The sequence below is a fragment of the Epinephelus lanceolatus genome, chromosome 22 (genome assembly GCF_041903045.1).
Source record: "Epinephelus lanceolatus isolate andai-2023 chromosome 22, ASM4190304v1, whole genome shotgun sequence".
NCBI classification, from domain to species: Eukaryota; Metazoa; Chordata; class Actinopteri; order Perciformes; family Serranidae; genus Epinephelus; species Epinephelus lanceolatus.
In genome coordinates, this window is record NC_135755.1 from 16,769,731 (window position 1) to 16,796,952 (window position 27,222).

At 41.1% G+C, this 27,222-nt stretch overlaps 2 protein-coding genes across 2 annotated transcripts; both read left to right on the forward strand.

Moving 5' to 3' along the window:
- The first annotated feature begins 917 nt into the window (after positions 1 to 917).
- Positions 918 to 14,317, forward strand: LOC117246165 (leukotriene B4 receptor 1). Its single transcript, XM_033609919.2, has 5 exons — positions 918 to 1,069; positions 7,935 to 8,498; positions 9,517 to 9,717; positions 10,190 to 10,230; positions 12,299 to 14,317. The coding sequence occupies exons 1-5, from the start codon at positions 1,061 to 1,063 to the stop codon at positions 12,600 to 12,602; spliced, it is 1,119 nt and encodes a 372-aa protein (XP_033465810.1). The 5' UTR covers positions 918 to 1,060; the 3' UTR covers positions 12,603 to 14,317.
- A 1,768-nt stretch (positions 14,318 to 16,085) lies between these two features.
- Positions 16,086 to 25,725, forward strand: ltb4r (leukotriene B4 receptor). The gene is made up of 4 exons (XM_033609918.2): positions 16,086 to 17,675; positions 18,678 to 19,218; positions 21,694 to 21,970; positions 23,592 to 25,725. Exons 2-4 carry the CDS (start codon positions 18,737 to 18,739, stop codon positions 23,988 to 23,990), a joined length of 1,158 nt encoding a protein of 385 aa, XP_033465809.1. The 5' UTR covers positions 16,086 to 17,675; positions 18,678 to 18,736; the 3' UTR covers positions 23,991 to 25,725.
- The last annotated feature ends 1,497 nt before the right edge of the window (positions 25,726 to 27,222 follow it).

Consider the following 27,222-nt stretch of genomic DNA (forward strand, 5'->3'; position numbering starts at 1 on the left):
TATTAACTAGCCTGTGGAATAACCGCAGGTACCAGCCCTGGAAATTTGGGGCCGTACACGTGCTGCTGCTGTAACCACCTGGAAAATGCGAGGTCAGGCGCTGGGTGCTACTTTTGTGCCTTTTTTGTGCCAGCTTTTAAGAGTGTGGCGGCAGGTTGCGTCTGAGGTTGCTAAGCAACCTTAACAAGCATCGTACAGCCTATTTACCTTACATCATCCTGCAGAGCTGATCTTCTTCCAGGCGCTGTTTATAAGTGTGTGGGACAGATGTAAAGCTCTGGGTAGCCCTACACTATCAACTTTTCTGTATTTATCAGACTGAATATTTACAGAAGAAGAATAAGATTTTCATGTAACATCTGTTTACATTTTATTAAGTTAAGTATAATTAAGAGCATGATCACTGTGAGTGAGTCAGATCCTCCTCTTGCTCCATCACAGCTGTAGCCTGTCGTCCAAATATGGTCACTTTGCCTCCAAAAAAAACAAAATAGTGATGCCCAAACTGTCAAACTTGAGGCCTCAGAATTGGAGTCTACATGCCCGTGGGTGAGATTATGACAATACAGTGCTTTACACAGTCATGGTGTGGAGATAACGGGTGTCCACATATTTTGGCCATGTAGGGTAGTTGGATTTTCATGTGTTATGGTTTTGAGATAACCCCTGCTAAAATATTAGCTACCACTTTGACACAATTGGGGTGAGTAGAATTTTGTTTGTGGAAGCACAAAGCAGTTATCTGCATGGTTTCCATAACGCTACGGAAAAATAAACCAAAGCTTTACATAGACACACAGATGGAATTCCTTGGTCGACATGTGAGGATGTTGACAGAGTGCCAGGGCAGAGGCAGGCCAGATAATGGGAACACACCTTTCCTTCTCACTACAAGTTACAGCAAGCATGACAAATCAGTCACAGAGAGACCGAGAGAGTGGGTGGGGGGAAAACGTGGGGAGAGGACAGGGTAAGAAGAAAAAGAAGAAAACACAACATTAAGAACGGATTTCTCTTCCAGCTCTTAATGTCCTCTGTCTTCTGTTGGGACTAACAGCTGATGACTGAGGTGAGTGCGTCTCATTTGTCCGTCTCCCATTCATGAGTCTGTGTTGGTTTCTGTCAGCAACAACACTGCAGTTACAAGTGCCAACAAATCACTGCAATCAGCTGCAGTTACTGCTACTGCTGGAGGAGAAACTCTGAACTTTTTTTGTCTTTTGGAGGAGTTAGAGTTTTTTTCTGCTATTTATTACTGTGTATTTTTGAGTTTTAAGAACATGGTCTTGTGATGTTAATGTCAGGTTCATTTGGCAGCTGTGATTTGTTCAAATATGAGCAACATGGCAATCTGTGTTGTTTGCGGTTCAATTTCTATATGTATGTTTTGTCTTTGTAGGCAGGTGTGTTTTAGTAGGTATGTGCGTGAGTCACACAATACACACAAACACACCTTTTGAGTCAGTCAGGTTTTATAGTCTGTGATGTGGTCACTACAGGGAGCTCTGGTTGTAAAAAAGGTCATAAAAGCTTAAAAAAATAGGGGATGAATCAATCTTTTAATGTTTGTATCGTAAGAAACCAAAAGAGTAAAAGGATCTATGGAAACAGAAAGTACTCAAAATGACAATGACACCAGTTATAGCTGGTGCCGTGTCTCATTTCGAGGCTATTGCACAATATAACATAGTTTTACTAGCTGCTGCTGCTGCTGCTCTCATGCCACTGTCAATGTGGTTTGACCGGCTTTCTGTAAACACTGCCATGTGGTTACAGCTCTTTGTCTCTCTTCTTCTGAAACCTGGGGAAATTTGTTTTCATACAATGTCACGTTAGCCTCTTTGAAAGCAAGTGGTAGAAGAAAGGTTATTTATCACATCATCAGCATAAAAGTAATATATCTGTAAGAAAAATATTCATCTTTACTAATGAATTGCTGCTTTTATTCTAAAAAAAAACCCCATTAAAATTTCATTAACAAATTGCATTTTATTTGATGTCTTTCTAAAGCAACTTTATGCTGTTTTTAAATGTTCTCCAGTGTGTAGGATTTAGGGGGGTATATTGGCAGAATTGAAATATAATAAGTATAAGCAGTTTTCTTCAGCGTATAATCACCTGAAAATAAGAGTCACTGTGTTTTAGTTACCGTAGAATGAGCCATTTGTATCTGGTAGGCAGCTGGCCTAGCACTAGCACTTGTTTTCTCGTTGTCTCGTCGGCCACCATAGTTAACGGACCATCTGCAACAAGATAAAACTGCTTTATTCAGTATTTGTTTTTGCCAATGTTTTTTTGACATTGCCTAAACGTCCTGACCATCTGGATCTGGAAACATCTGGAAAAAAGATGAGCATAAGCAGGTGCTGGGCTAGCAGCCCATCCGCAAAAAAACACAATCAGAAACACTGATTTGTAACGTGAAACAGCTTTAATCAGCGTCTGTACCAGTTGTAATCACTGTCTGTTTTGGAGAGAGAGAGCTATGCTGATAATTTGGCTCCAGGTAAAACCTTCCTTAACATATAGATTTTATGGATCATATGGATCATCTCCAACATACCAAACTTCATAGGAGAAACACTAATTTATGACATGAAACTACTTTACTTTGTGTTTAAATCACCAGGTCAATTTGCTTTAGAGATTAAGAGACCTCTGCAGATAATTTGGCTCCCGCAAAAAACCTGCTGAACATCTGGACCTGAAAAAAAGATGAACACACATTAGCAGCAGCCCATCTGCGATGTGCCGAATGTCATCGGAGAAACGCTGATTTGTAATGCAAAAAGTGCTTTATTCAGCATTTGTACCCATTTTAATCACCTGGTCTGTTTGTTTTTGGAGAGGAAGAGACCTGTTCTGATAATTTGGCTCCAGGTAAAACCCTCCTGAACACCAGGATCTTAAGTTATCAGAGACAAAAGATAAGCACAGACTAGCAGGTGCTGGGCTAGCAGTATGTCTCTGACATGCCAAACAGCATCAGAGAAACTCTGATTTATACCATGAAACTGCTTTATTCAGTGTTTTTACCAGTTCAAATCACCGGGTCAATTTGTTTTGTAGAGGAGGAGACCTTTGCGGATAATTCGGCTCATGGTAAAAACCTCCTGAACATCCAGATCAGATAAAAAAGATGAGCACACTTGAGCAGGTGCTGGACTCGTGGCCAAACAGCATAGGAGAAACACAGATATGTAATGTGAAACTGCTTTGTTCAGCGTTTTTACTAGTTTTAATCACGTGTCTGTTTGTTTTGGAGAGGAAGAGACTTCTGCAGATATTTGGCACCCAGTAAAAACCTCCTGAACAAAGAAAGAGTCCTAACCGGGATAAGTTTTGGCTGGATGAAATCTGCAGTCCTCACCATTTGATGCCAGTAACTCCCCTTTAAATCTTACACATTGAATAATCTTTTATTCAACACCATTTAAACTAAGGACAGTCCGTTCCTAAAGTCACACCCCCTTAAATGTGATGCAAATATACGCTACAGGAGCAGCACTAAAAGAAAATGTCTCAACAAATATCTAGTTCTCAGGACACAATCATTCCACATCATTTTCACTGCAGCCAACTGCATACTGTTTTACATCATGGTAATCCGTAATTACTGCACAGGTTGCTAAGATGCATCAAACAGGTCTGGTTAGCAGGTGTGGGTGTGAATATTTGACTGTATACACAGCACCACTCACACTGCATAGTTTCAGTGTCAGCCTAAAGGGCGTGTTTTTGAACTAATAGGCAAGATATGTCGAACAAGTGATGACATGTCACTCCTGGAAACATTTTTAGCAGGGACATGAAGTAGCTATGGTACATATATTACCTGGAAGGAGCCTATAGGAATACATGAGCAGTATCTGTTGTATGAAGTGTGACTGCTGATATCTGAACTAAGCACATTAATCCTCTTCCTAAAGCTTTCTATTGGCTTAACATATATATAGAGAGAGAATATATTTTATAGTTTATATACAGTATGTTGTAAAGTGCTGCTAGTTTTTAAATCTCAAAAAAATATGGCTGGTACTTTACATTTTTGTTATTGGTATAAACAAATCCCATAAAAAGACCACAACCAACAGTGTCAATGTTTGCATGCACAGAATATTAAGGTTTTATGGTTAAAAAAAAAAAAAATCCTATCAAGCTGTTTACATGGTCACTAATATTCCTGTTCACATGCAGCTGTGCGTACTCTGATTAATATGCCCCTGTGGCAAAGTTGAACGTCTGTCGCTTGTGCCCGGATTTTCAAGTTTTCCATTGGTGGCGGGCTTGACCGACCATGTGAACACAACCTCCGTCTTTCATTCCTTCACCCACCTTCCTGAAAAGATTTGCATGTATCCAGAAAGCTGTTGATATCCAAGTCTATCATTATGTCAGTGATGTAAGTGTGCTTCTCCTTCCAACCAGAAATGCGAGCTTTTCTATTGGGCATGCATCTCTATGCCAGCCGTGCAAACTATCCCACGTGTTAATCAGAAAATGCTCCATCTTACTATATAATGATGAAATCTCCATGTGGAATTTGGCACAGTGGTAGAGGGTCATGGGAGGATGTGAATGAAGCAATATTACATCAGTTGGCCAAAGGGGGGCGCTATAGCAACCGATTGAAATTGCAAACTTTGAATGGGCATATCTCATGCCCCGTATGTCGTAGAGACATGAAACTTTGCACAGAGATGCCTCTCCTCATGAGGAACAAATTTGCCTCAAGAACCCATAACTTCCGGTTATATAGATTTTCCTCCATTTTGAATTTTTTGAAAACCACTTAAAATCGATCTCTTCCTAGGAAGTTTGACCGATCTGCATGAAACTCGGTGAACATAATCTAGGGACCAATATCTAAAGTTCCCTCTTGGCAAAAGTTGGAAAACTTACTAAAACTGAGCTTCTATAAGGCAATGAATATTGCGGAGGATGTGGCTCATCACATAAAGGTGTATAACATCTCAAGGGTTTCACCGATCACCACGCAACTTTGTAGGTATATGACCACACATAATCTGAGGGAACCCCTCCATTATTGACCCCATCAAACAAAATGGGGGCGCTAGAGAGCTAATTTCTTTTCTAGGCCTAACTGCCATATGGATTTTTACTAAACTTGGTAGATATGTAGAACAGGACGCCTCAAGGTGACTGGAGAAATTTAACTCTAATTGGCAACTGGGTGGCGCTATAACAACAGAAAAATGCTTAAAAATGGCTAAAATGATCGATCGCTGTGGCTCCCCCTGTGGCCGAATGTTGTTGTTTTCTAATTTTTTGGTATGACCTACTGTGTCAAATTTGAAATATTTTCTTATTCAGAATAATAGTGGAATATTAGTGTGCATGTACACGTACCTAATGTGTCAGTCCTGTTATTCTGTTGCACTGATCCCTAATTCTACTTGACTCTATTAAAGAGATAAACCTTTGTGAAAGTGTCACAAATATTTACTTTCATTTATTTTATTTATTTATTTATTTATTTATTTCAACTTTATTTTTTCCAGGATGTGAGATGCCATTGTGACATATAACCGAGGTAAAAAATGAACAATGCACTAAAAAAAGCGGACCACACGGCCTGGACAGCGCCACACAGTTACAACAGCTGCTCGTTTGAGGGCAGTATTGCCAGAAACGATCACTGACCAGGAAGACAAAAAGCACGAGGAATAGGAAAACCCGGCTCATTGATTGGCCAGGACCGAAAACGGAAATCCATTGTGGGTAGCCACAAGCAACAATATGTAGTCCTGTGACTATTTATCAATAAGTGCCTGCATCTCCTCACTACTCCACGTCTGCCCACGAGACATTTTCCAACTTTTTCTTGTTTTACTTCTGCTTCTCCCGGTTCGCGCTGTTGGCTTTGGTTTTTTCCTACCCAAAATGCACTGCGCTCTACGTCACTTCCTCTCTTTGGTTCACTGGATAGTTAGTTTGCATTTCCCACTGTAAGCGAAACGCACCAGGGATCACTTGCAAATGAACCGAGACCCCCAGTTTCAAGTGGACCAGGGTTTGTTTAAAGTGGACCAAATAGCACCAGTGTGAATGCGTCCTAAATCACTTTGAATATACTCTGTGTCTGATACGCTTCAAAAATTTAAATCTGGCAGGTTTCTTTAGATCAGTGGTTCCCAGCTGGTCCAGATTTCGCCTTAGCAATTAGTTCAAGGTCCACTCAGTTAAATATATTCAGCATCACACTTGCTTTTGGCCATGTCGTCAAGCTAGTTTGCTGTCGATGTGAAGTAGGTGTTCGTTATTTGCCCACTCTACAGGAGGAAACGACACTTAATAAAAGCTCTGAGTCACAAATTCTGACAAAGGGTCCGATGTGGTGCGCTAGATAACTCGACAAAAAGGTGCCGGGTCTCAGGAGCAAGTTCCACAATGCGTTGCCTACTTCGTGTAAAATTCTGCTTCAGTGGCTTTTCTGCCCTGACCAGAATACAGCTCTCTGAAATACTTATTGTGACCATGTTTACAGATATTGGACATGACAAGTGGCAGCTTCAATTCAAAGAATCTATATCACACCTGTATCAGGACATGTATGGATAAATGCACATGTAATGTCAGTAAAAAGTAGACTGATTGAATGAGGAAAAACTGAGACATACTGTTGAATTTGCACTTATTTTTCTTTTGACATCTCAGGCTGTTCACCTGTTTTGAAAAAGGAGGAACATCTACAGAATGTACTTGTAATTCTTTACACAAAAAAAGGGAAAATATTGGAGCTAATGATACTTATAGGTTATTGTATGTGGCCCATGAACTAACATGAGTTTGATGCTCCTATTGTAGTTGGTCTCTCAACTAGGGGTCCTTTCAGTTTCAGGGGAGTCCCAGAATAACGGGGAATTGTTTGATTTCACAATTCAAATCACTGAAGAAGTGAGCCCAATGTGAGTAAGCGTCATATGACTCTGATCATAGGTTTCACTTCCTCCACAGTTATCTCCTCAGCTGCAGCTGATAACCAAATTGTGGTCCAAATCATGCCTAACCACATTAATCTTTGCAGATGGAGGTTCCTGAAGCGGAATTAGTGTCTGTGACCTAATATGTATCAATTTAGAGGTTCTTCATATGAAAAGGGGGGAGCTAATTTGATCTATTTTATATAGTGTTAGCCAGTAATTTATACCAGTGCATCATATTTTTTAAAGTGATCATGTTTTGTAATAAATGTAATAGAGTAACGTTAACAATCGATGGAAATACGACGTAAAAGCACTTCCGAAATTTACTGAAGTAGAGTGAGTAAATGTGATTCATTTTTCAAAGGGGTGCCTACACACTTCTGACCATATTTCTCGTCTAATATTTTGTATTTTATTTCATATCATTTCCCCTAAATTTACAGATTTTATTTCTCTTGATTGTATTTATACATATTAAATATAATTTTTATTTAAAGCACTTTTAATTGCTTTTGTGTTTGGATGGTACCAGATATAAACTTGCCTCATCAGGCCTAAAGAGAAATAGAAAAAATATGAAACTCAGACGGATCATTGCTGAAACGCTGACACCAGCTGAGTGACTGCTGCTCTCCATTCGTGTCTGGTCTCGTTGTTCAGGAATTAAGAATCCCCGTTAAAACCTGTTACAGTTGCGCCACACTCCCACGCTTTCCTGCAGAGATACATACTTGTATTGTCAAACTGAGGCCTGTGCCAGATAAAATATTGGGTAGGATTCAGAGGTGAGGCTATTGGTCAAGTTACTTTGTAATGTTGCAGCTTGGTGCCAGGTAAGATATGATTCCATATTTTGAGGTCTGCTTTGCTAATAGTGACACGGCAGGTACATTTGCTTTTTAAAAAAGAGGAAAAACTGTATAATTTTGTTGCTTTTTTGTGTAAATCTATTGAGCTACACTTTGTGAAATATTCTCTCTTCGGCAGGTAACCAAAATGGCCGATAGCAACACTTCTCACATCCTAAACAGCTCCAGTTTACCAGATGAGAGCATTGTACATGACAAAAATTCCACCACTGTGGGCGCCCTCATCCTGACTCTTGTCTTTCTCTTGGGCTTCCCTGGAAACCTCTTCATCATCTGGAGCATCCTGGCAAAGGCCCGAAAACATTCCGTCACCACCCTCCTCATCCTCAACCTAGCCTTTGCTGACGGCTCTCTGATGGCTCTCACGCCGTTCTTCATCGTCTACCTGGTTTTGAAGAACTGGGTGTTTGGGGAGGTGATGTGTAAGGTGCTCTTCTACCTGTGTCTGGCCAACATGTACGCCTCCATCCAGCTCATCATGCTCATGAGCATCTACAGGCTGGTAGCGGTGTTGTGGCCGCATCGCGTCAGTATCGTCACCAGCCGTAAGATTGTATTGCGGCTGCTGGCGGTGGTGTGGGTGTTTGTGATGATTGCCTCCATTCCTGCAATGATCTTCAGGACAGTGACGCATCGGGAACGTGCTTCTGTGTGTGAACCGCTCCACGTAATTGACAGTCATGTGAGTAAGCAAAAACCTGTTTATATTCATACTATCAAAAAAAAAGAAAGAAAAAAAAGCACTTTCCTCCCAGGTTGCAGAAAACAATCCTCTGCATTTTTGAATAATAGAACGATGTGCAGGTTCTCATTATGCTTCAAGGTCTGGACTGAAGGGTTCTGTATGCTTGGAATGAACAAGAACATATGAAGCGCACGGAGGCCCTGACTGGTGCCAAGTACCAGACATTTCAAGGAACTCGAATGTGCTTGTCTGCCTTCTTGATGAGAGTTAGAGAAGATTGATACCACACTCATGTCTGTATGCTGAATATGAAGCACACAGGAGATGATTGGCCATGTTTAGCATAAAGACTGGACACATGGAGATACCGACACCTTCTGAACAGGGTCAGTTTTAATATCTGTTAACAGTAGTATGTAACGTTAGCCTTTAGGGCTAGAACTTTTACTGTTGCTTGGCAACGCCATCAGCTGCTCTGTACTGATGTAATCATAATCATCAAACATGTTTAAAAGTAATCGGGGCAATGAGCCCAATCTAGGTCGAACACTTGGACTGACCAAGGTCTTAGACCGAATTTGTCCTCCAATTGTCGGAAGGGCTGAATCAGGGATAACTCTACCTGCAACAGAGAAAGCATTCAAACTCTTTTAACTGATAACAGAAGCAAATTTGCCATAACTACCGCCTCGTACGTGCATGCATCCCCCCATTGGCATGCCCCCTTTTAGCTAGTTGGCATGAACACTCACCTTCACACAAACACACTTGACCCCCTTGCCAGATTTCAGCCTCATAAGGCAAAAACTCTTGTGGACTGACCAACCAACTGACCAGCCGACAGAGCTGAATCAAACTCCCTGAATCAATTTAGCTTGTCTTTTAAGGCAGAGATTTGAACTCCACAAAATTAAAAGAAATCCATCCCGCAGGCATCTCTGGGTTTTTAAACACTTCCCTACTTGCTGCAGAATGCTAGAATATTAAATTCTATTTTCCCATCTTCCATTCACAGGTGGTCATCCAGTACATGATGGAGCTGGTGTTGGGGTTTGTGATTCCCTACGGGGTCATTGTAGTCAGCTACATCTGCATCTTACGGCGAATCCGAAAGACCAAGTTCAACCGTCGCGTTCGTAGTGAGAAGCTCATCCTGGCCATCGTGTTGACCTTCTGCATCTTTTGGTTGCCCTACCATATCATCAACGTGGTGCAAGTATGTCATTCATCCTCTCTTTACAAGTAAAAACCTATTACAAAAATTATGGATACAGAGTTAGTGTATTTATCAGGGCCTGTACACATGCTGCGTCTTTATACGCCTGGAAAACACTGGAGCGTGCCCACTCTGCAAACTTTCAAGAGCACGGAGACAGGTTGTGTCTGAGGTTACTAAGCAACTATAACCAGCACTGTATCATAGCCTTTTTACCAGAAATCCTGAGTGCAGAGTTGATCTTTCAGGTGATGTTTTATAGTGTGTATTAAGTCTAAAATATTGTCCGTGGGATAGATTTAGAGCTCTGGGTGGCCTTGCACTATTGAGTTCACCTGCTGCGCATCTACTTTAAAACAATGGATTTACGGGCGCAAAAAACGCAGCATGTGTACGGCCCCTCATACGCCCAGGTTTAAAGTGTAAAAAGATGCTAACCACTAACTATTAATTTTGTTTTTATTGTCCTCAGGTTACATGGGCTTTGTGTCCAGATGGTCGGGCAAAAGAAGTGTAAGTGATATGACAGTTCTTACTTTGCAAAGCTAATATTAAAATTCAAACACAAACCAATCATCGTTATCATCCCTTACATGGTGTACAGTTGGGAGTTGATTTAGAGTCCGATTAGGCAATTTAACGTGTCACTTATTTAACTTTTTTTTATATATATATATATATTTTGGGGGGGGCATTTTTAGCCTTTAATGGATAGGACAGACAAGCGTGAAGGGGGGAGAGAGAGAGAGGGAATGACATGCAGCAAAGGGCCACAGGCTGCAGTCGAAACCCGGGCCACTGCAGCAACAGCCTTGTACATGGGGCACCTGCTCTATCCACTAAGTCACCGATGCCCCACTTATTTAACATTTTAACAAGGCATTTTTTACCTTACCTGTGAAGCTCCACCTGCCAGCCGCTGTCAGTCAAACACAGATATGTCCCTCCTGTACAGCTTTATTAATCTTTGCATCTCAATGTCCATCAAATTTCCTCTTCTTTTTCCATGACCCTCCATAAAAACGCTGTCGCAGATGCTAAATGATGAGCTACACATAGCAAGACAGCGGGATAATGCTAATAATGTATCCTAATTACGCATGCTGCTTGGCAATAGCCATACTTGCTGGGCATTCTCGTGAACTCACATCGCTAAGACCGGGCGTAGTTAAGACTAGGTATATGGCGGTGTTGGGCAAGCTACTTGAAAAATGTAGTGAGCTAAGCTACTAGTTACTTTACATCAAAATGAAGTTTCACTACACAGGAATATAGCGAGCTAAGGTACGAGAAAATGGCAAAAGTAGCTTGTGACTTGCAAAGCTTTTATTCATTTATTTTGCTCTGGCTCTGTTCTTGGCCCTTGTTGTGTCTATTTCTCCAGTGCCCACTGCAAAGCCACTAAATATACACAGTCTATGGGCAAGACGTATGAAAGACGCGTCAAGAAATGCAATGTAGCCAATGAGAGGCAGAGTAGGGCGGGTCTTGCCAAGAAAAGCCAATAGCAAAGCAGCATGCAGAATAAACTTAAGGATTAGTGAGTGATGTCATGTGTTCCCCTCTTCTACATGCCTCAGTGTAGCACTGACGTCAGTCACATTACATAACCCTTAGTTTTATTGTCCTTACTTTTATCCAGACCTCCGGGGAAAAACCACGCTACTATGCTACGCTTCCAATTAATCAGCTTTGCTAAAAGCTAATTGATTTAGAAAGTAGCTATGTCACCGCCATTCATAACGTCGCTACTTGTAGTAACGCTACTGTCCAAGACTGGTAAAAGTTTGGTTGGTGCAACCGACATGAAGTATGTTCTAAAGCTGATCAAACATTAACCAAAATACTGTCACTGTATTGCCTATTCTTCACCTAAAATGCCATCAGAAATTTTACTTCACTGTTTAACTGTAATGAATTTGTGAACAGGAAGTTGGCGGCATACTGTTTCTTCTATTGTAAAACTGTAAAAGCTAAGATTGAATGATAAAACTAAGCAGTGCTTATCAAATATAAACCACAATTCTTTACTCTGTTGTCTAGTTCTTCTCTCAAATATTTTCAGAAACATATTTTCTCTTACCGTTTAACTGTAATTTGAGGCTGTTTGTTACCGGCCAGCTGCCATTTTGTTTCCGATGTGAAAACGAGTGTTTATTGGTCTGGTGTGGCGCAATACATTCTGATAGTTGTAGGTAGTGATGGCCAAATGATGCCTCATGAACCACTTTCTTTATTTTCTGACCCCACCAGATGATGCTCTTGGTTTAAAGATAAAGGCTGAAGGACTTGCAATGAAGTGTGCTTTCAAACCTTTTTTGAACAGACAGCGCCATCTGGTGGCTTCAGAAAATAAAGACAGTGGTTCATGAGACCTCATTTGGCCATCACTGGTTGTAGGTTTTTCTGCTATTTACAAATCTCTCCTGCAGAGACAAGGTATTTCTATAAAATACTTATTTAAGTAAAGTATCTGAGTGCTTCTTTCACCAAAGGAGCTATGCACAGTCTGTGACTCTACATTCTCATAAAATTCTGAGTCGGTCCTGGTCTCTAACAAAATGCTCTCCTCACCCTCTAGGCTGAATGTAATATGGCACAAGAGCCGAGCTGTTACCTCTTCCATAGCCTTCATCAGCAGCTGTGCCAACCCAGTGCTCTACACCTTCGCAGGAAAGTCCTACATCCGACGAGAAGGGCTGGCGTTCATGGCCCGCTTGTTCGAGGGCACGGGGCTGGACTCGGCCACCAGGAAGAGCCGACAGAACAGCCAGAACAGTCGCGACAAAGACAAAGACGCAGATGCCGTCATGCTAAAGGACAAAGATCCGGACTCCAACACCCACTCGAACTGTAACATCAAACCAGTGAAGAATGGGAAGTAGAGGACACGAGCTTCAGCAGGCTTGAAGCGGGTGTTGTTCCTCTGTAGGGGAAACCACTCAGGCCTTTAAAGCTTCATCATTGTTCATCGTACACAGCTGATTTGTGCCAATCAAGAAAGACTCAGCAGCAGTCCAGTTGCTGCATAACGTGAATCCCTCTTCTGAGTGAGACTGTTAAAAAGATTGAAAGGGATTTCACTGGGCATACTGATCCTGGAACAACTTGCAGCCTGGTGCATTCTTAAGTGTCATTGTTTTGCTGAGTTATTTCATAAGGAAGGAAGAATGGTGGAGCATTATCCAGGACCCAGGTGTTGCCTTGGTTTTACTGTACATTTTTACTGGAACATCAAAGTTATTTTATTTTTTACAGATGTTCTTGTTGTTATTTTTTTTTGCCAAAATGCCAGGGGGAAGCACCAAAATGTCAAAATGAACTGAAACAGTGCATGGTGAGCACAGATTGAAGCACTTGACTTTGTTTTTGATAATATTCGCACCAATGTCTTTGCTTTGCGTGCTTCGCTCTAATAGTTTTTCAAATGTTTTAAAGCTTAACTGATAGATTTTTTGGCCACTTGGGGGTGGTGGAACAAAGTGGCAACCTCCAGGCTTGAGATATGAGGCCAATGTGGAAGCAGTGATGGCCAAATGAGGCCTCATGAACCACTGTCTTTATTTTCTGACGCCACCAGATGGCGCTGTCTGTTCAACAAAGGTTTGAAAGCACACTTCATTGCAAGTCCTTCAGCCTTTATCTTTAAACTAGGAGCGCCATGTTACGGAAGTGTATTGCATTCACTTGACAAATTAAAAAAAAAAAAATCTCTTTTATTGAGTAATTTTTTCAGTTTTCAGTGTAATTGTTTCTGTTTTTCGTGGTAATTTTTTTTCTGTTATTTGCGGTAATTTTGTTTCTGTTTTTTGTGGGGTTTTATTTTGTTTTTCGGGGTAATTTTTTCTGAGTATTTTTTTCTGAGTTAAGAGAGCAATAAAACAACAGAGGCTTTCATTCCTTTCTTGAGAGCTCGATATAATGGAAGCAAACATGACCCGCTTGTTTAGTTTAATCCAGTATTACTTTGTTTTGGGTTTGAGACACTAGGAGATACTCTTGTCTTTAAGTCATATAGATGGTGTTAGCATTAGTTTGTCAACTTTACACAGGCACTGGTCACTTGCAGGTGCCAGGTGGGAGCTTCTCACGAGATTTTGAAGTATCTCCTCTCCTCGTTCAGGAAAAAAAATGACCACGGAAAACAGAAAATATTACACCAAAAAACAGAACAATAAATAAATTACTCAGAAAAACAGAAAAAATTACTCAGAAAAACGGCTTTTTTTATTTGTCAAGTGAATGCAATATGCTTCCGTACCATCTGGTCGGGTCAGAAAATAAAAAAGTGGTCCATAAGGCTTCATTTGGCCATCACTATGTGGAAGTGCCAGAAACTGCAGTTCCTCTATTGGCCACTTGGGCTGGCTCCAGAGGTGAGTCAGTCCCCATTGACCCTCATGTTAAAATACCCAACTTAAGAGCAGAAATAAACATGTTTACAGCCTGGTACAAAAAAAAGGTTTTGGTCTCCATTTACCCATTCCTGACACCTGCATGATGGGAGGTTACTTAAGACATATTTCACCTGTTCACATTTTATTAAGGCTTAAAATTATGCATAATAAAGGGTGTGGCCTCTGAGTGAGGTTCTCTGTGAGGCTTCGCTGTGGTCTATGAGTCAGATCCGCCCCTTGCTCCTCAACAGCTCCACCCTCTCGCGAAAATATGGTCACTTCTGGTTGCAGAAATCCAAAATGGCCATGGTCAAAATGCCAAAATCGAGGCTTTAAAATCAACACATTCTCATTCCAACCTTGTCACATATCAACATTCGGTTATGAACTTTGCAGGTCCAGATATGACGTGAACGGTACCCTGGGTGCGTTGGTTGTTGACGTTCTGGGACACCGTGTCAAGTTCTGCCTGTTACGTGCATTGTCTGTGCTGATTGTCTTAGTAAGCAGTTGTCAACTCACATGTCCAGAGGACACAGAGCATTATTAGCAATCATTTGGAGTCTTGGTTCTCCGTTTAGCTCTGTTCTTTGGTCTCAGACAACTTTCGAGGGAAATATTTGGCTTTTCAGTTGCTAAATGCTTCACCTTATTTTAATAGCTAGTCGCTAGCTAGGTCTCTCTGCAGTTTGGTGATGGGCAGGTTGTGTACAGTTTGTTTATCAGAGCTTTATGTACTAAAAACAGCTGCCTTGTGTGACTGAGAACAGCGAGACTGAGTCAAAACAGTGAAGTTGTGGGCCGTAAAATGAAAACAACGATCTGAAAGACACTCAAACACCCCATTATTCAAATGTATGAATTATAGGTAGTGTTAATTTGTAAGCTGTTTTTCTTACTCTTAGTTTTAGTTGTCTTGTCCCATAAAAGATAAGAGAATATGTGACATTTTAAAATAATAATGAAATATACAAATTAACTTTCTAATTGACCCAGGGATGCATTTTGAAATTCTGGACTGATACTTTAAAATTTATTTCTTTTTTTAATATACTTTATTAATCCCCGAGGGGAAATTCAATTTTTCACTCTGTTTGTCAATTACACACAGGTCCGAACACACACATGCACAAACAGGACCTATACATGCACTAAGTGGAGAGATGTCAGAGTGAGCTGCCCATAACAGGCCCTCCGAGTGGTTGGGGGGTTCGGTGCCTTCCTCAGGGGCACCTCTCCAGCTACCAGTCCACGCTCCATATTTTGGTCCGGACGGGGACTTTAACAGGCAACCCTCCGGTTCCCAACCCAAGTCCCTATGGACTGAGCTACTGAGTTTTTTTGGAAAAATGAAACAGTGATTCCAGAGAGAAGCAGACAGAGGGGTCTACAGTGTGTGTTTGAAGGATATATCCAGGATGTCAAACTGACTCAGCAGCAACTACAGGTTAAAAAGACAAAGATAGTTAGAAGCTAAAGCCGAACTATAGGCTACAGATCACAGTGTAAAACTGCACACAATGCGATGACACACAGCTGGTTGAATATCAGCAGAGTTCCCCTGCTTCCCTTCACTGGTTCCTTGACAGCAGGGTCTGTCTTTGTTTCACTGTTATAATCATTACAAAGCAAAAGCAGCATGTGTATACATTCAGTAGGCTATATCTTCAGTAGCTAGCTAGCTAACCCTACACTTTTCAGGGTCTGATTTTGGTTTTGGAACAGTGAAGAAACGTTTATGTTTTTTTCCAACCTCTCCAGGTAACGAGTATCATTAATACATGACGTGCCCCAGGCACAACGTGGGACCCTGGTCTGAGCCGGCCTGACGCTACGTTATGATTGGCCAGTCTGCGTCCAGGGGCGGGACTTTGCAAAGGGTCTAGATACCTAGGGTCTAGCTCTAGTCTAATTGAACTAGAGATGCACAGATTTTGAAATTCTTGGCCGATACTAATGTTTAAAATATTTGTGTCTTTCTTTCTTTTCTTTTTTTTGTTGGTGTAGTTATATATTCTATTTTTGTGCCACAGAAAAAAGTAACTGAACAGTTATAAAGTCATTTAGTCCTTCATTACACTACCTCTCCCATTGCTCTGACTCCACTTGAAAGGCTGAAAGGGACATAGTGTGAAAAAAAACAACAAAACCTTTGGTTTCATCTCAGTGTTTGATAAAGTCGATACCATCTTGTCATCGTATCGTCTTGGGAAAAAAAGGGTGCTGAAGAACTTGTTCAGTCATAGTTTTGTTATCAACACCCTTAACTTTTGACTGACTCACGCTGACAAGGCTAGGCTGGCAGACGTTACTGTCTGTTCCAGCTAAAAACTCTGCCTGCTGCATCAAATTGCAGAGCAAATCACTGCTCATCTATAATCTGAAAGAACTAGGTGAGGGGTTTTCCCCTCATCTTCTTTCTTTTTCTTTCCTGCATCCCTCTTGTCTTTTGGAAACAGGATTTCCTCCCCTGAAAACACATGGCTTATCAGACAGCTTCGTCAGGACCAGGACGGCACTTGAGGACAGGGGGGACATCGAATCACCTGCAAGACTAAATTTTTCAAAGTTCAGTCTCTCGGCCTGTTTATACAACCATTAAAATTTGGAGAACGTCCCTTTTGATTGGGTGTGATCATGATTTTAAAATAGTATTTCAAGCACTTTTCACGGATCTCTCTGCAACTTTTGACCCTGTACATTCGTACCCTTTGTCTGCTCAGTCCTCCGCCCCTGCACAGTCATCTATTGTAATATGATGGTATTAATGAAGCTTTAAAGAGAAAACCCTACACCGGAAAGTTTTAATATTTCACTGTCAGTATAAAATGAAGCAGAAAAATACAAAATGAAGTAAAGCACCTCTCCCGCTCATTACAACTTTGTTATGCAAGTAGGGTTATGTGGAAAGGGGCATATGCGGTAAATCTGCGAAGATGTCTGGTGCAAGATGATTTAACACTCTTGTATCAACAAGATCTTGACAGTTTACTGGAAATACACCCCCCCCCCTCCACACACACACACACACACAAACACACACACACTTATTCACCCTCATGACTACCTCTTGTGCTGTTCATTCCTGCTCTTCCTTGAAAATGATGCCATCAGTTTCACAACATGTTTTGGCTCTCCACGATATCCACTCTACTCTTTTCTTCAGTGATGACGCGCTGCATTTCTCTGCCAGTGACCTAGCTGCTGTCCCCCTCACAGGACGTCATTGCAGTGTGAACATTTTTCACCACAAAGCTGTTCTGTGCACCAGTATCATGTCATACCTGCAGCATCAGTCTGTAATAGTAGAATAAAATGTGTGGGAGGAACAGATATCGCAATCCAGTGAGCTCAAGCGGACTTCCTGTGGTCTTGGGTTTCCTCTCACATGAACCATCTTACCCAATATATGTACTTTTTCGTTATTCTCTCTACACACAGTCTCCAAAGCAAAGAGGGAAGCCTGGGAGTTCAGAGTAGCTCAGGCAAGGTGTAAAACAGGTGGATATCAGTAAACGTTTGCAGCGGATTTACTGTTACAGAAGAGGTCAACTGCTGAAGGTCAGTGAGTCTTATATTTTTCAACTTATTGAAGTATTTTAAGGGCAAAACTGTCCTAATTTTCCAAATAGATTTTCCTCTGAAGAGTTTGACAAAAAAATTAATTTCTTCACACAAGTATTAGAGAAGGAGCAGAAATCTCAGCAGCATTTTTTTTAAAAAAAAAAAACAAAAAAAGAAGCAAAATGAAAAGTCTGAAAAAGTTCTTGATTTGATATTTAAATTACAGAGTTTGCTAAGAAATTTTATTTGGAAGAAATTTAAAAGTTATTAGTCATGATGTGGTGTAAAACAGGACTGTTACATTAGTGGGCGGCACGGTATGGAGTGTGAAATGTCGCCTCACAGCCATGGGGAACCCTGTGTGGAGGTTGCATGTTCTTCCCATGTCAGCATGGGTTTTCACTGGGTACTCCAGCTTCCTCCCACAGTCCAAAGACATGCAGGTTAATTGGTGACTCTAAATTGTTTGTAGGTGTGAATGTGAGTGTGAATGGTTGTCTGTCTCTATGTGTCAGCCATGTGATAGTCTGGTGACCTGTCCAGGGTGCACCCTGCCTCTCGCCCGATGTCAGCAACAAGATAAGCAGTATAAAATGAATTTTTTTTTGCAGGTATAGGAAAAGAATGAGATCTTTTTATTTCAACATTTCAATGAATTTCTATTTCCCAAACACTGATTTTTAGAACTTAAAATGCATCAGATTTTAAAGCTCTCCCCTTCGTGTTGGACTTATCAGGCCTTAGCAAACTTATCAAACCCTACCATATCCACGAAGGCAACTCATGACCTGCAACTTCTCTTATGCTTATCTAACAACAGGCAGCTCTTCTGTCCACCATAAGAACTAATATGGCACAGAAATATGTAGTGTAGACAGAGATACAGTAACACGATAAGAAACAAAAAAAAATAGTGCAGTGCTACTCAGCATTTATACACCTTCACGTCTCACAAACCTTCATACAACATATCCTGTTTCCTGTTTTTTCTGTTGAAAGGTCGTGTCAGTTTCAGAGCTGTGTCGAAGCCAAATTCAGATTCTTCAGAGGCTTTCCTGATGGCATCCAATATCACCACCACCGCTGCCGCAGCCGCTGCCGCCTCTCTGTCCATCAGCCACCTGGTCGGCATTATTATCCTGACCCTGGCGTTTGTACTGGGTTTCCCCGGCAACCTGTTTGTGGTTTGGTCCGTGGCCTGCCAGGTGAAGAAGCGCTCAGTGACCTGTTTGTTGATAGTGAATTTGGCTATTGCGGATGCTTTCGTGCTGCTCAGTGCCCCTTTTTTCCTGCGCTACCTGGCTGGAGGTCGGGGCTGGGAGTTTGGATCGGCAGCCTGCAAACTGGTGCATTACCTGTCAAATGTGAACATGTATGTGTCCATCTACCTCATCTGCCTGATGAGCATGGACCGCTGGCTGGCCGTAACCAGGCCTTTTATGTCCCAGAGAATGAGAACCAAGCGCTCCCTGTTGGTTCTCCTGCTGGTGGTCTGGGTGATGGCATTCATCCTGTCGCTGCCGATGCCTTTCTACCGCAGGTGAGACTAAAATTTCCTTGTACATATGGGTCTAGCTACAAAGCTACATTTTTAATGGCTGCTGCCACAGTGAAAGTAGCTGAAGTCAAGCAAACTGATATCTGTGTCTGTCAGTGTGGAATTAAGAAAAGTTTTGTCCATAAAATCTGTTAGATAATCTTTTAAAAAAACTATGCGTGTGGTCAATAAGTCAGCACGGGTACAGATCGCTGTTGTAGGAATTTATAACTCACTTCCACTCCCCACTAGTTTGTTTGGGATGGCACTCAATGTGGCTGACCCTCCCTGTGAACGCAGAAACAGAGAGGAAGTGGGTAGGGAGGGAGTTGAGGGAGTGGCTTGGGAAAGGCCCATAGTCACAATTCAGAACTTTTTAGATCATAGATTATACGGATGTAATTTTGTAGCTCTGCTGGCGAATACCAACAAGTGAGAGGATAAAAAGATTTTAGAAGTATGCCATTTAATTTCATAACAAAATGAACTGTTATCGGAAATATGATGCGTCACATGTTTTGGATTTTATTTTGTCATTGTTTTCAAAGACAGCCTGATGCAGTTTATCAGGCAGATTCATGGATGGATTACTGAATGGGCCTACCGGGCAGAGGCCTACAGTCCCAAAATGTCAATGGGCTGTACCTACAAAATGTCACTCAAATTAATACACACTGACCAAGAAGAGACTCAAAATTGACTTTTCCCTAAGTCCTGTCCCTGGACGCAGACTGGCCAGTGATAACGTAGCATCAGGCCGACAACAACACAGCTGTGCTCCATTGACTCTAATGCAGTCGTTTCAGATTTCCTTCATTTCCAGGCTGGTTTTGTGGATTTGGAGCTAAATGTTGTGCCTGGGGCACATCGTGTATTAATGATACTCGTTACCTGGAGAGGTTGGAAAAAGATATACGTTTCTTCCCTGTTCCAAAATCTAACCCTGAAAAGTGTAGGGTTAGCTAGCTAGCTACTGAAGATATAGAGTGCCGAAGTCACGCCCCTTCCAGTAGAGCTCATGGGACCTTAGACCGGAAAAAATATGAATGGCAGTGAATGGGGAGAGCAATATTATCTTTTGTTCCCGTTTGAGTTGCGACATGAAATCTAAATATGTTGTTAATGAATTTAAAACATACATTTTAAGGTCAAGAAAGTCATACTTTGTCGTAAAACTGTTGAGATATAAGTGTTTTAATTAGAAAGACTCAAGAGTGCACAGGAGGAGGTCGCGTATGTGACGTCATAGCTTTCGCTCGCTTCCTGCAGCTTGGCCTCCCCGCTGAAATTCCACTGTTTTATGATTAATCGATTTATGATTGAAGATGTCTGTGTGTTTTGTGCCAGGTTGTAGTCACTCCAAGCTGCAGGAAGCGAGCGAAAGCTATGGCGTCACATACGCAACCGCCTCCTGTGTAGTTTTTCTAATTACGTTTTTTTCAAAAGCTTATATCTCAACAGTTTTACCAAAAAGTATGACTTTCTTGACCTTAAAATGTATGTTTAAAATTCATTAACGACATATTTGGATTTCATGTCACAACTCAAACGGGACCAAAAGATAATACTTCTCTCCTCATTCACTGCCATTCATATTTTTTCCGATCTAAGGTCCCATGAGCTTCACCGGAAGGGGCATGACTTCGGCACTCTATAGGCTACTGAATGTATACACATGCTGCTTTTGCTTTTTAATGATTATAACAGGGAAACAAAGACGGACCCTGCTGTACAGGAACCAGTGAAGGGAAGCAGGGAAACTCTGCTGATATTGAACGAGCTGTGTGTCATCGCAGTGTGCGCAGATGAACATTGTTTGGCTTCCCCTGTAGAGCCTTGCCTGTCCAGCAGTGGAGGTCTTGGTGCTGGCAGCGGCACGAGGTTGAAGCCAAACACCGTTCATCTGCACACAGTGTGATGACACACAGCTGGTTCAAAGAAACACCAAACGATCAAGAAAGACAAAATTTCCTCAAAGAAACTACAAAAAGATCCATAATGACTACAAAGAGACACAAACCCTCCACAAAGTCTGTGTGTCTTGCTCTTTTGTAGGAGAGATGATAGGACCTTTTGTATATCAGTACCCAGGGGCCATTGTCTCATAATCCGCTCGTGGTCAGACAGCATGAAAAGGGAACTCTATGAACAACAAACTATTAGGTGAGGCGCCCTGATGGCCTCGGGCTTAAGGTGCTTACCATAAATGATTTTAAAGACATGCTTGCTGTTGCGGGCTCAGGGCTTCAGTAACACTTTGCATTATAGCTTTGTCACTAATAACCTTCAATACTTACAGTTGAACTGATCGTAGGAGTAATTTTGAATCCCTCTCTCTGTCTCAATTGTCACAGATTTTACTAAACATCTTGTTACAGACTTGAGTTAAAACAGCCTTTAGCTATGTCTCTGGCTGGTGTATCTAGTGCCACATTAACTTTCCGTTTGTGTATTTTATCTCTTCTTCTTCTCTGACAGTAATCTGGGGAAACTAGGATCAAACAATGTCACTTTGTACTATTGTATTCCGTACCACTGGAGGAGCGTGGGTCACGAAGTCTTCCAGTACGTGTTTGAGACCGTCATGGGCTGCCTGGTGCCTTTTTCCCTCCTCACCACCTGTTCCGCCTCCATCATCTGCCGTCTGAAAAGCGCCAAGTTCAATCGCAGAAGACAAGGCAGCCGCCTCATCCTGCTGATCATGTGTGCTTTTGCAGTATTCTGGCTGCCCTATCACATTGTCAACATCATACAGGTTTGTTTGACCAGCATGGGCTAGAAACTGCTTCTGATTCCATTAGATGCCAATGGGCAAGTATTCAAGTATGTGGCATTTCTTCTGGGAAATTGTCCCTGGACCATTTGCCTTTAAAATCATCGTTGTTATCAAAATTCTTTCAGGGTTAGCAGTACTGTAATGCATGTTGACTTACAGGAGTTATAACAGGTAAAGTTAGAGACACAGTACTGTTTTTAAAAAGTCCAGCGTGTAGGATTTAAGGGGTATATTGGCAGAAATGGAATATAATATATTAGGTGTGTTTACTTTAGTGTATAATCACCTGAAAACAAGAATTGTGTTTTCATTACCTTAGAATGAGTTGGTCCTTATCTATGGAGACCACCATGTTTCTACAGTTGCACATACATTCGTGTTTTCACATTTTGAGTTGGCCACTGTAATCGGCAGCCCCACCGTGACGGTTGAAAACCTCATGAGCAATGAACACTGAAAGAATTCTGACCAGGAGTTTCAGCGGGTTATTGCAATTTAGAGAATGTGTCTGTTTGGTACAGTTTTTCTACCAAATTGTTGGTAGACACACAAACTAACATTCCCTGCACAGATATTCCATATTAAAAGTCTTTAAGCGTCTCAAAGCGCATACTTCCTCCCTTTCCTCTACGGGTGGACTGGCCATCTGGCATACTGGGCAGTTTCCCAGTGGGCATACGTGCCTACAGGCCGACACAACTGTCCTTTTTTTTTGTCTGACCGGCCAATAATACAGGTAGTCTGGCCCATTGGTATATTTTCTTGGGCTGGCCCACTGGGCTATGTATCCATTGGTTGCCAGGGCCAACTGGCAATCAATCCAAGACCACCCCTGCTTTCCTCATCGCTTTAAATGTGAAAGTGCTGCAGAAAATGGTGACTTTCATGGACAGTAGCTAAACACCAACTGAAAAATGGGAAACGTAGAACTGAGCGTGATTAAGTAGAAGAAGAGAACAGTGTTTCTACTTAAAGAAAAAACCTATCAGACACAGCGTGGTGAGTCACGTTCTGCCTCTTACATGCATTGTCTTCTTTCAGAATACACTTCCATTTTCACAGGAAATTTAACGTTTACGTACAGTCTCTTTAAAAATAAATGTACTACATCAGTTCAACATCACAAATTAACTTGTTTTTTCATTAAACAAGAAACACGTGTTTGGGTTTAGGATAAAAGAAAAGGGTTTGGCTTTAGAATTTTAAAGGATGCAAACACCACTCTCTCTCAAATCTGTTTGTTGGACCCATCCCTACCTCAGCTGGACTTTTTCCTGCCTTAACGTTTGCCCATGTCTCGCCGCTGGGCGCCATTATACTATTATGGCACATAGCCGACGTTAAAGGACGCCTTTTGTCGCTGGTTTCTGATGCCGCCAGTCACTGCCCAGGTGCCGGATTTCAATGACTTCAGAGTGAGACTAGGCTCTGGGATTAGTGTTGTGGAAATGTACATCATGCTGAATTTATTTGAGCCCTTATAGAAGAGGTAATTCCAATGATTTTGACCAGGCCTGTTTTTTGGGGACCTTTATTTTTTGGGCTGTTTTTTCTGTTCCCTCCCTTTCTCTAACATCTCCTCACCCTCTCCATTCTCCAGGTCGTCGGTCAGTTGCTGGACAGTGCTTCAGTGATGGCCGCTGCCAAAACAGCCCGACCAAATGTCATAGCCTTTGCTTACTTCAGCAGCGCTGTCAACCCCATACTCTACGTGTTTGCCGGCAGCTCCCACATCCGCCAGGCCGGCCTAGGCTTCATGGGTAAGCTCTTCGAGGCCACAAACTCAGAGAGCAGGACCACGTCTACTTTCACCCGCGGCGGCCACACAAGCAGCTCTTCACCGGATGATGGCTCTGTCCTGCACACGCTATCAACAAAACTGGGAAGGCCTTTCAAAGGCAAGAACAAGGACAGGAGCAGCAGCATGGCGGGAAAAGAGGTCGACGAGCCTGAGCTCAAGACTATGGCCAGTGTTGACCAGACAGAGTACAGCACTTAAGCTCTCCTCCAAATGCAAGCTGTTTTCTTTGGACTACTTTTTTATTAATGAATTATACAGACTTTGTTGACTCCAAATTTGTATTTATGACCTTTTTCTATACATAACTTTTATATCCAGGAAGATTATTGAACAACGATCAGATGGATTTCCATGAAATTTGGTAGAAAAACTCAAAATCCCCAGTAGGGCTGTCCAATATACCATTTTAGAGACTGTGAAGCTTCAGTTATAATCACCCATGAATCAATCATAATCATAAAGGCTAATCAACCACCTGCACCAGAGCCAACTTTAGTAGGACCTAGCGCCACTAAGTGTGTGTGTGAGAGAGAGAGTGATAGATGGAGAAGAAGGAGAAGGTGGAAGGTGGACTATTGTAAGCAATGTTTCTGTAAGTTATTAATAACTTGAACACTGTGGGTTGGCCCCATCACCAGATGCAAAGTTTCCTCCACCATTTTAGCGGTGAACAAAACAAAAATTGAAGCATTTGAATACTGGTCTGGACGTTGATTACTATGGCAATAACTGAAGCTTTGAATCCTTGAAGCATTCGGGTCAGCCCTATCCCCAGAGGATGAATCCTAATGACTTTGCCACCAGAGGGTCAAAGTTTTCTTTCAAATGAATGACTGTGGTCATCCCCTCAAATTTCCCGTGGGGCCACCAGATTAGCATTTGTTTGGTTTTGAATGAAATGCCTCAACAACTATTGGATTGACTGCAATGATATTTGGCACTCACATTCATGCTCCCCTCAGGGTGAACCATCAAGTCTAATTTCCAACTTGTCCAGTGCTTTGGTTGTAACCAAATATCTGCAAAGCTTATGGTATTCACATCAGCCTCAGCTGTACTTTGTGTTTAGTGCTAATTATGCAATGTTAGCATGCTAACACGCTAAGCTAAGATGGTGAACATTAACTCAAAGCACCAGTCTGCTGATGTATAGCTTTACAGAGCCGCTACCATGCTTGTTTTAAATAAAAGCGTCGTCGGCCCAGAAACGCACAAAATTATAATCATTTGCTTGTATATTTTATATGATTTTGAGCCATGTTTTTTTATACGCCTAAAAGAATGTTCGACTTGTACGGCACTGACTTTAATGTTCTGTATGTATACTTTGCTATGCAAATTATTACATTTTTTCACATGCTTTTTGTTGTAATTTGTATGGTCATTTGTCATTAAATACGAAAGGCTGTGTTTGTTAATGTAACCCCTTGAAACCTGAGCAAATTGGCCTGATTTCTTTAAAAAGCATGGAAAGAGGGCAATGAGCGAATGAAAGAAAAAGAAAAAAATGACCCAATAAATTAGCAAGAAACTGGTAAAAAGAGAAAAAACAAGAAAATTAGTAATAAAAAAACAAACAAGGAAATTACCTGAAAGGAGTGCTTAAAATATATAAATATAATATAATAATTATAATAATTGTGTAACAGTTTTTTTTTAATTTAATAATAATAATTATTAATTAATTATTATAATTATTACATTTTTTCTATAGCTCTTTACTTTTTTCCCTAGTTTTAAAAAAAAAGAAAAAAAGATAAAATCATTATTTATGATATTATTATTATTATTATTATTATTTGCTCAGCTTTGCTCAGGGTTCAAAAATTGTTTAAATACTTGTGAAAGGCATCTGAAAGCAGCACAAGAAAAGTGATGTCGCTCCAGGTTTTTTTAAAGGATTAATAAAGCTTTTATAATATTACATTTCTGCTGCTGTGTATTTGTCAAAAAGGTCCAAAAGAGTACATGGAGTTCCTGTTTGCAAAATTAACTGACTTTTCATTTTGCAACGTTCAGCTGCAAGAACAAATCATTACATATTGTAAGACGCATTCATCAATGCGTGCTTTCTTTCACTCTTTCCTGCATCACCTCTGTCCACTATTACATAACACCCTACTGAAACAGTCACGTTACAGGATTTTATGTGCTTAATCTCCTTAAAGGCTCATAGCTCACCACTCATTTCCTTTGATATAACTGAGCAAAAGACAAAAAGGGGAAATATTTTACAGGAAGCGTGAGTCACATTTAAAAATGCTGAATGGACATCAAGAGATCTTGGCATGAGAACATTTATGAGACACAACTGTAATACAGGATGATTACAAAATGCTGGTGGTATTGTAACAGTGTAAACTTCCTGCTTTGTAGCAACCAAGAGGCCTAGTGCCACAGAGGTTCAACAATGTCAAAACCCTTCATCTAAAGAGGTCAACACACTCTATCTTCATATAGTTGTCACAAGCCAAGAGTGCCCAAACCTTTTCACTTGGAGGGCCAAAACTGAAACTTAATGGTGGGCCGTGGGCCTAAAGCAAAAACTTACTGTATTGTATTAAAATGATACTACGATCCCATTTCCCTTAATTAAAATGCCTTTTGCCCATGTGCCAGTGTCCCTGCTTGTCCATTTTGTTCTTACGCCACTTGCAGCAAACTGACTTTCTGGGCAAAGTGTCACTCTAATAATAATTAGGAATCCTACCCATTTAAAGAACAGAAAAAAAGGCAATATAAATTATGTTTTTAAAATCAAGCAGCCCTCTTCTGAGCTTTCAAAGACTGTGATAAATCTTAAACGTAAAGGTGCATTCATGACCTTGAAAACAGTCGTCTGACAACAAATTCTTTGGACACTTTAGACCTTGTGGTGTTACGGATGCTTCTGCCAGACAAAGGGCCATAATTAAAAATACATATTTTTCCTCTTACCTGTATGTGTTGCTTCTATATACTGTATGTTTTACTTGATGAAATATATTTTGAAGTGAAACTGATTGTGCTGCCAATCTTCACCATGATTTCCTGGAAATCTAAATAGGCTCTACTGGCTAAATAAAGGATACAAAAATTAGGAAGAGTTGCTCTTGGTAAAGTTGTATACTCAGGTTTGACTTGCAAAACTTTACCAGATCGAAGCTCAGTGGAGTCCCAATAAGATGATTTAACCTCTGCTGATCCAGACACAAAAGAGGACAAGGTCCAAAACCTGATCACATTTTATGGTTAGAACTTCTTTATTTATGATTAATCATGTTTGTAGTTTGATATGGCAACAAATTTGACCAATTTCAGCAACAGTAACAAGATAAGACACTATTAATTGGGAAGTGCTCATTTGAGGACATTGGGACTTAATTATCATTGAGAACATTTCGTTTTTTATACTAATCATGTCCTGCTGATCCCAGATAGCTGGGAGAAA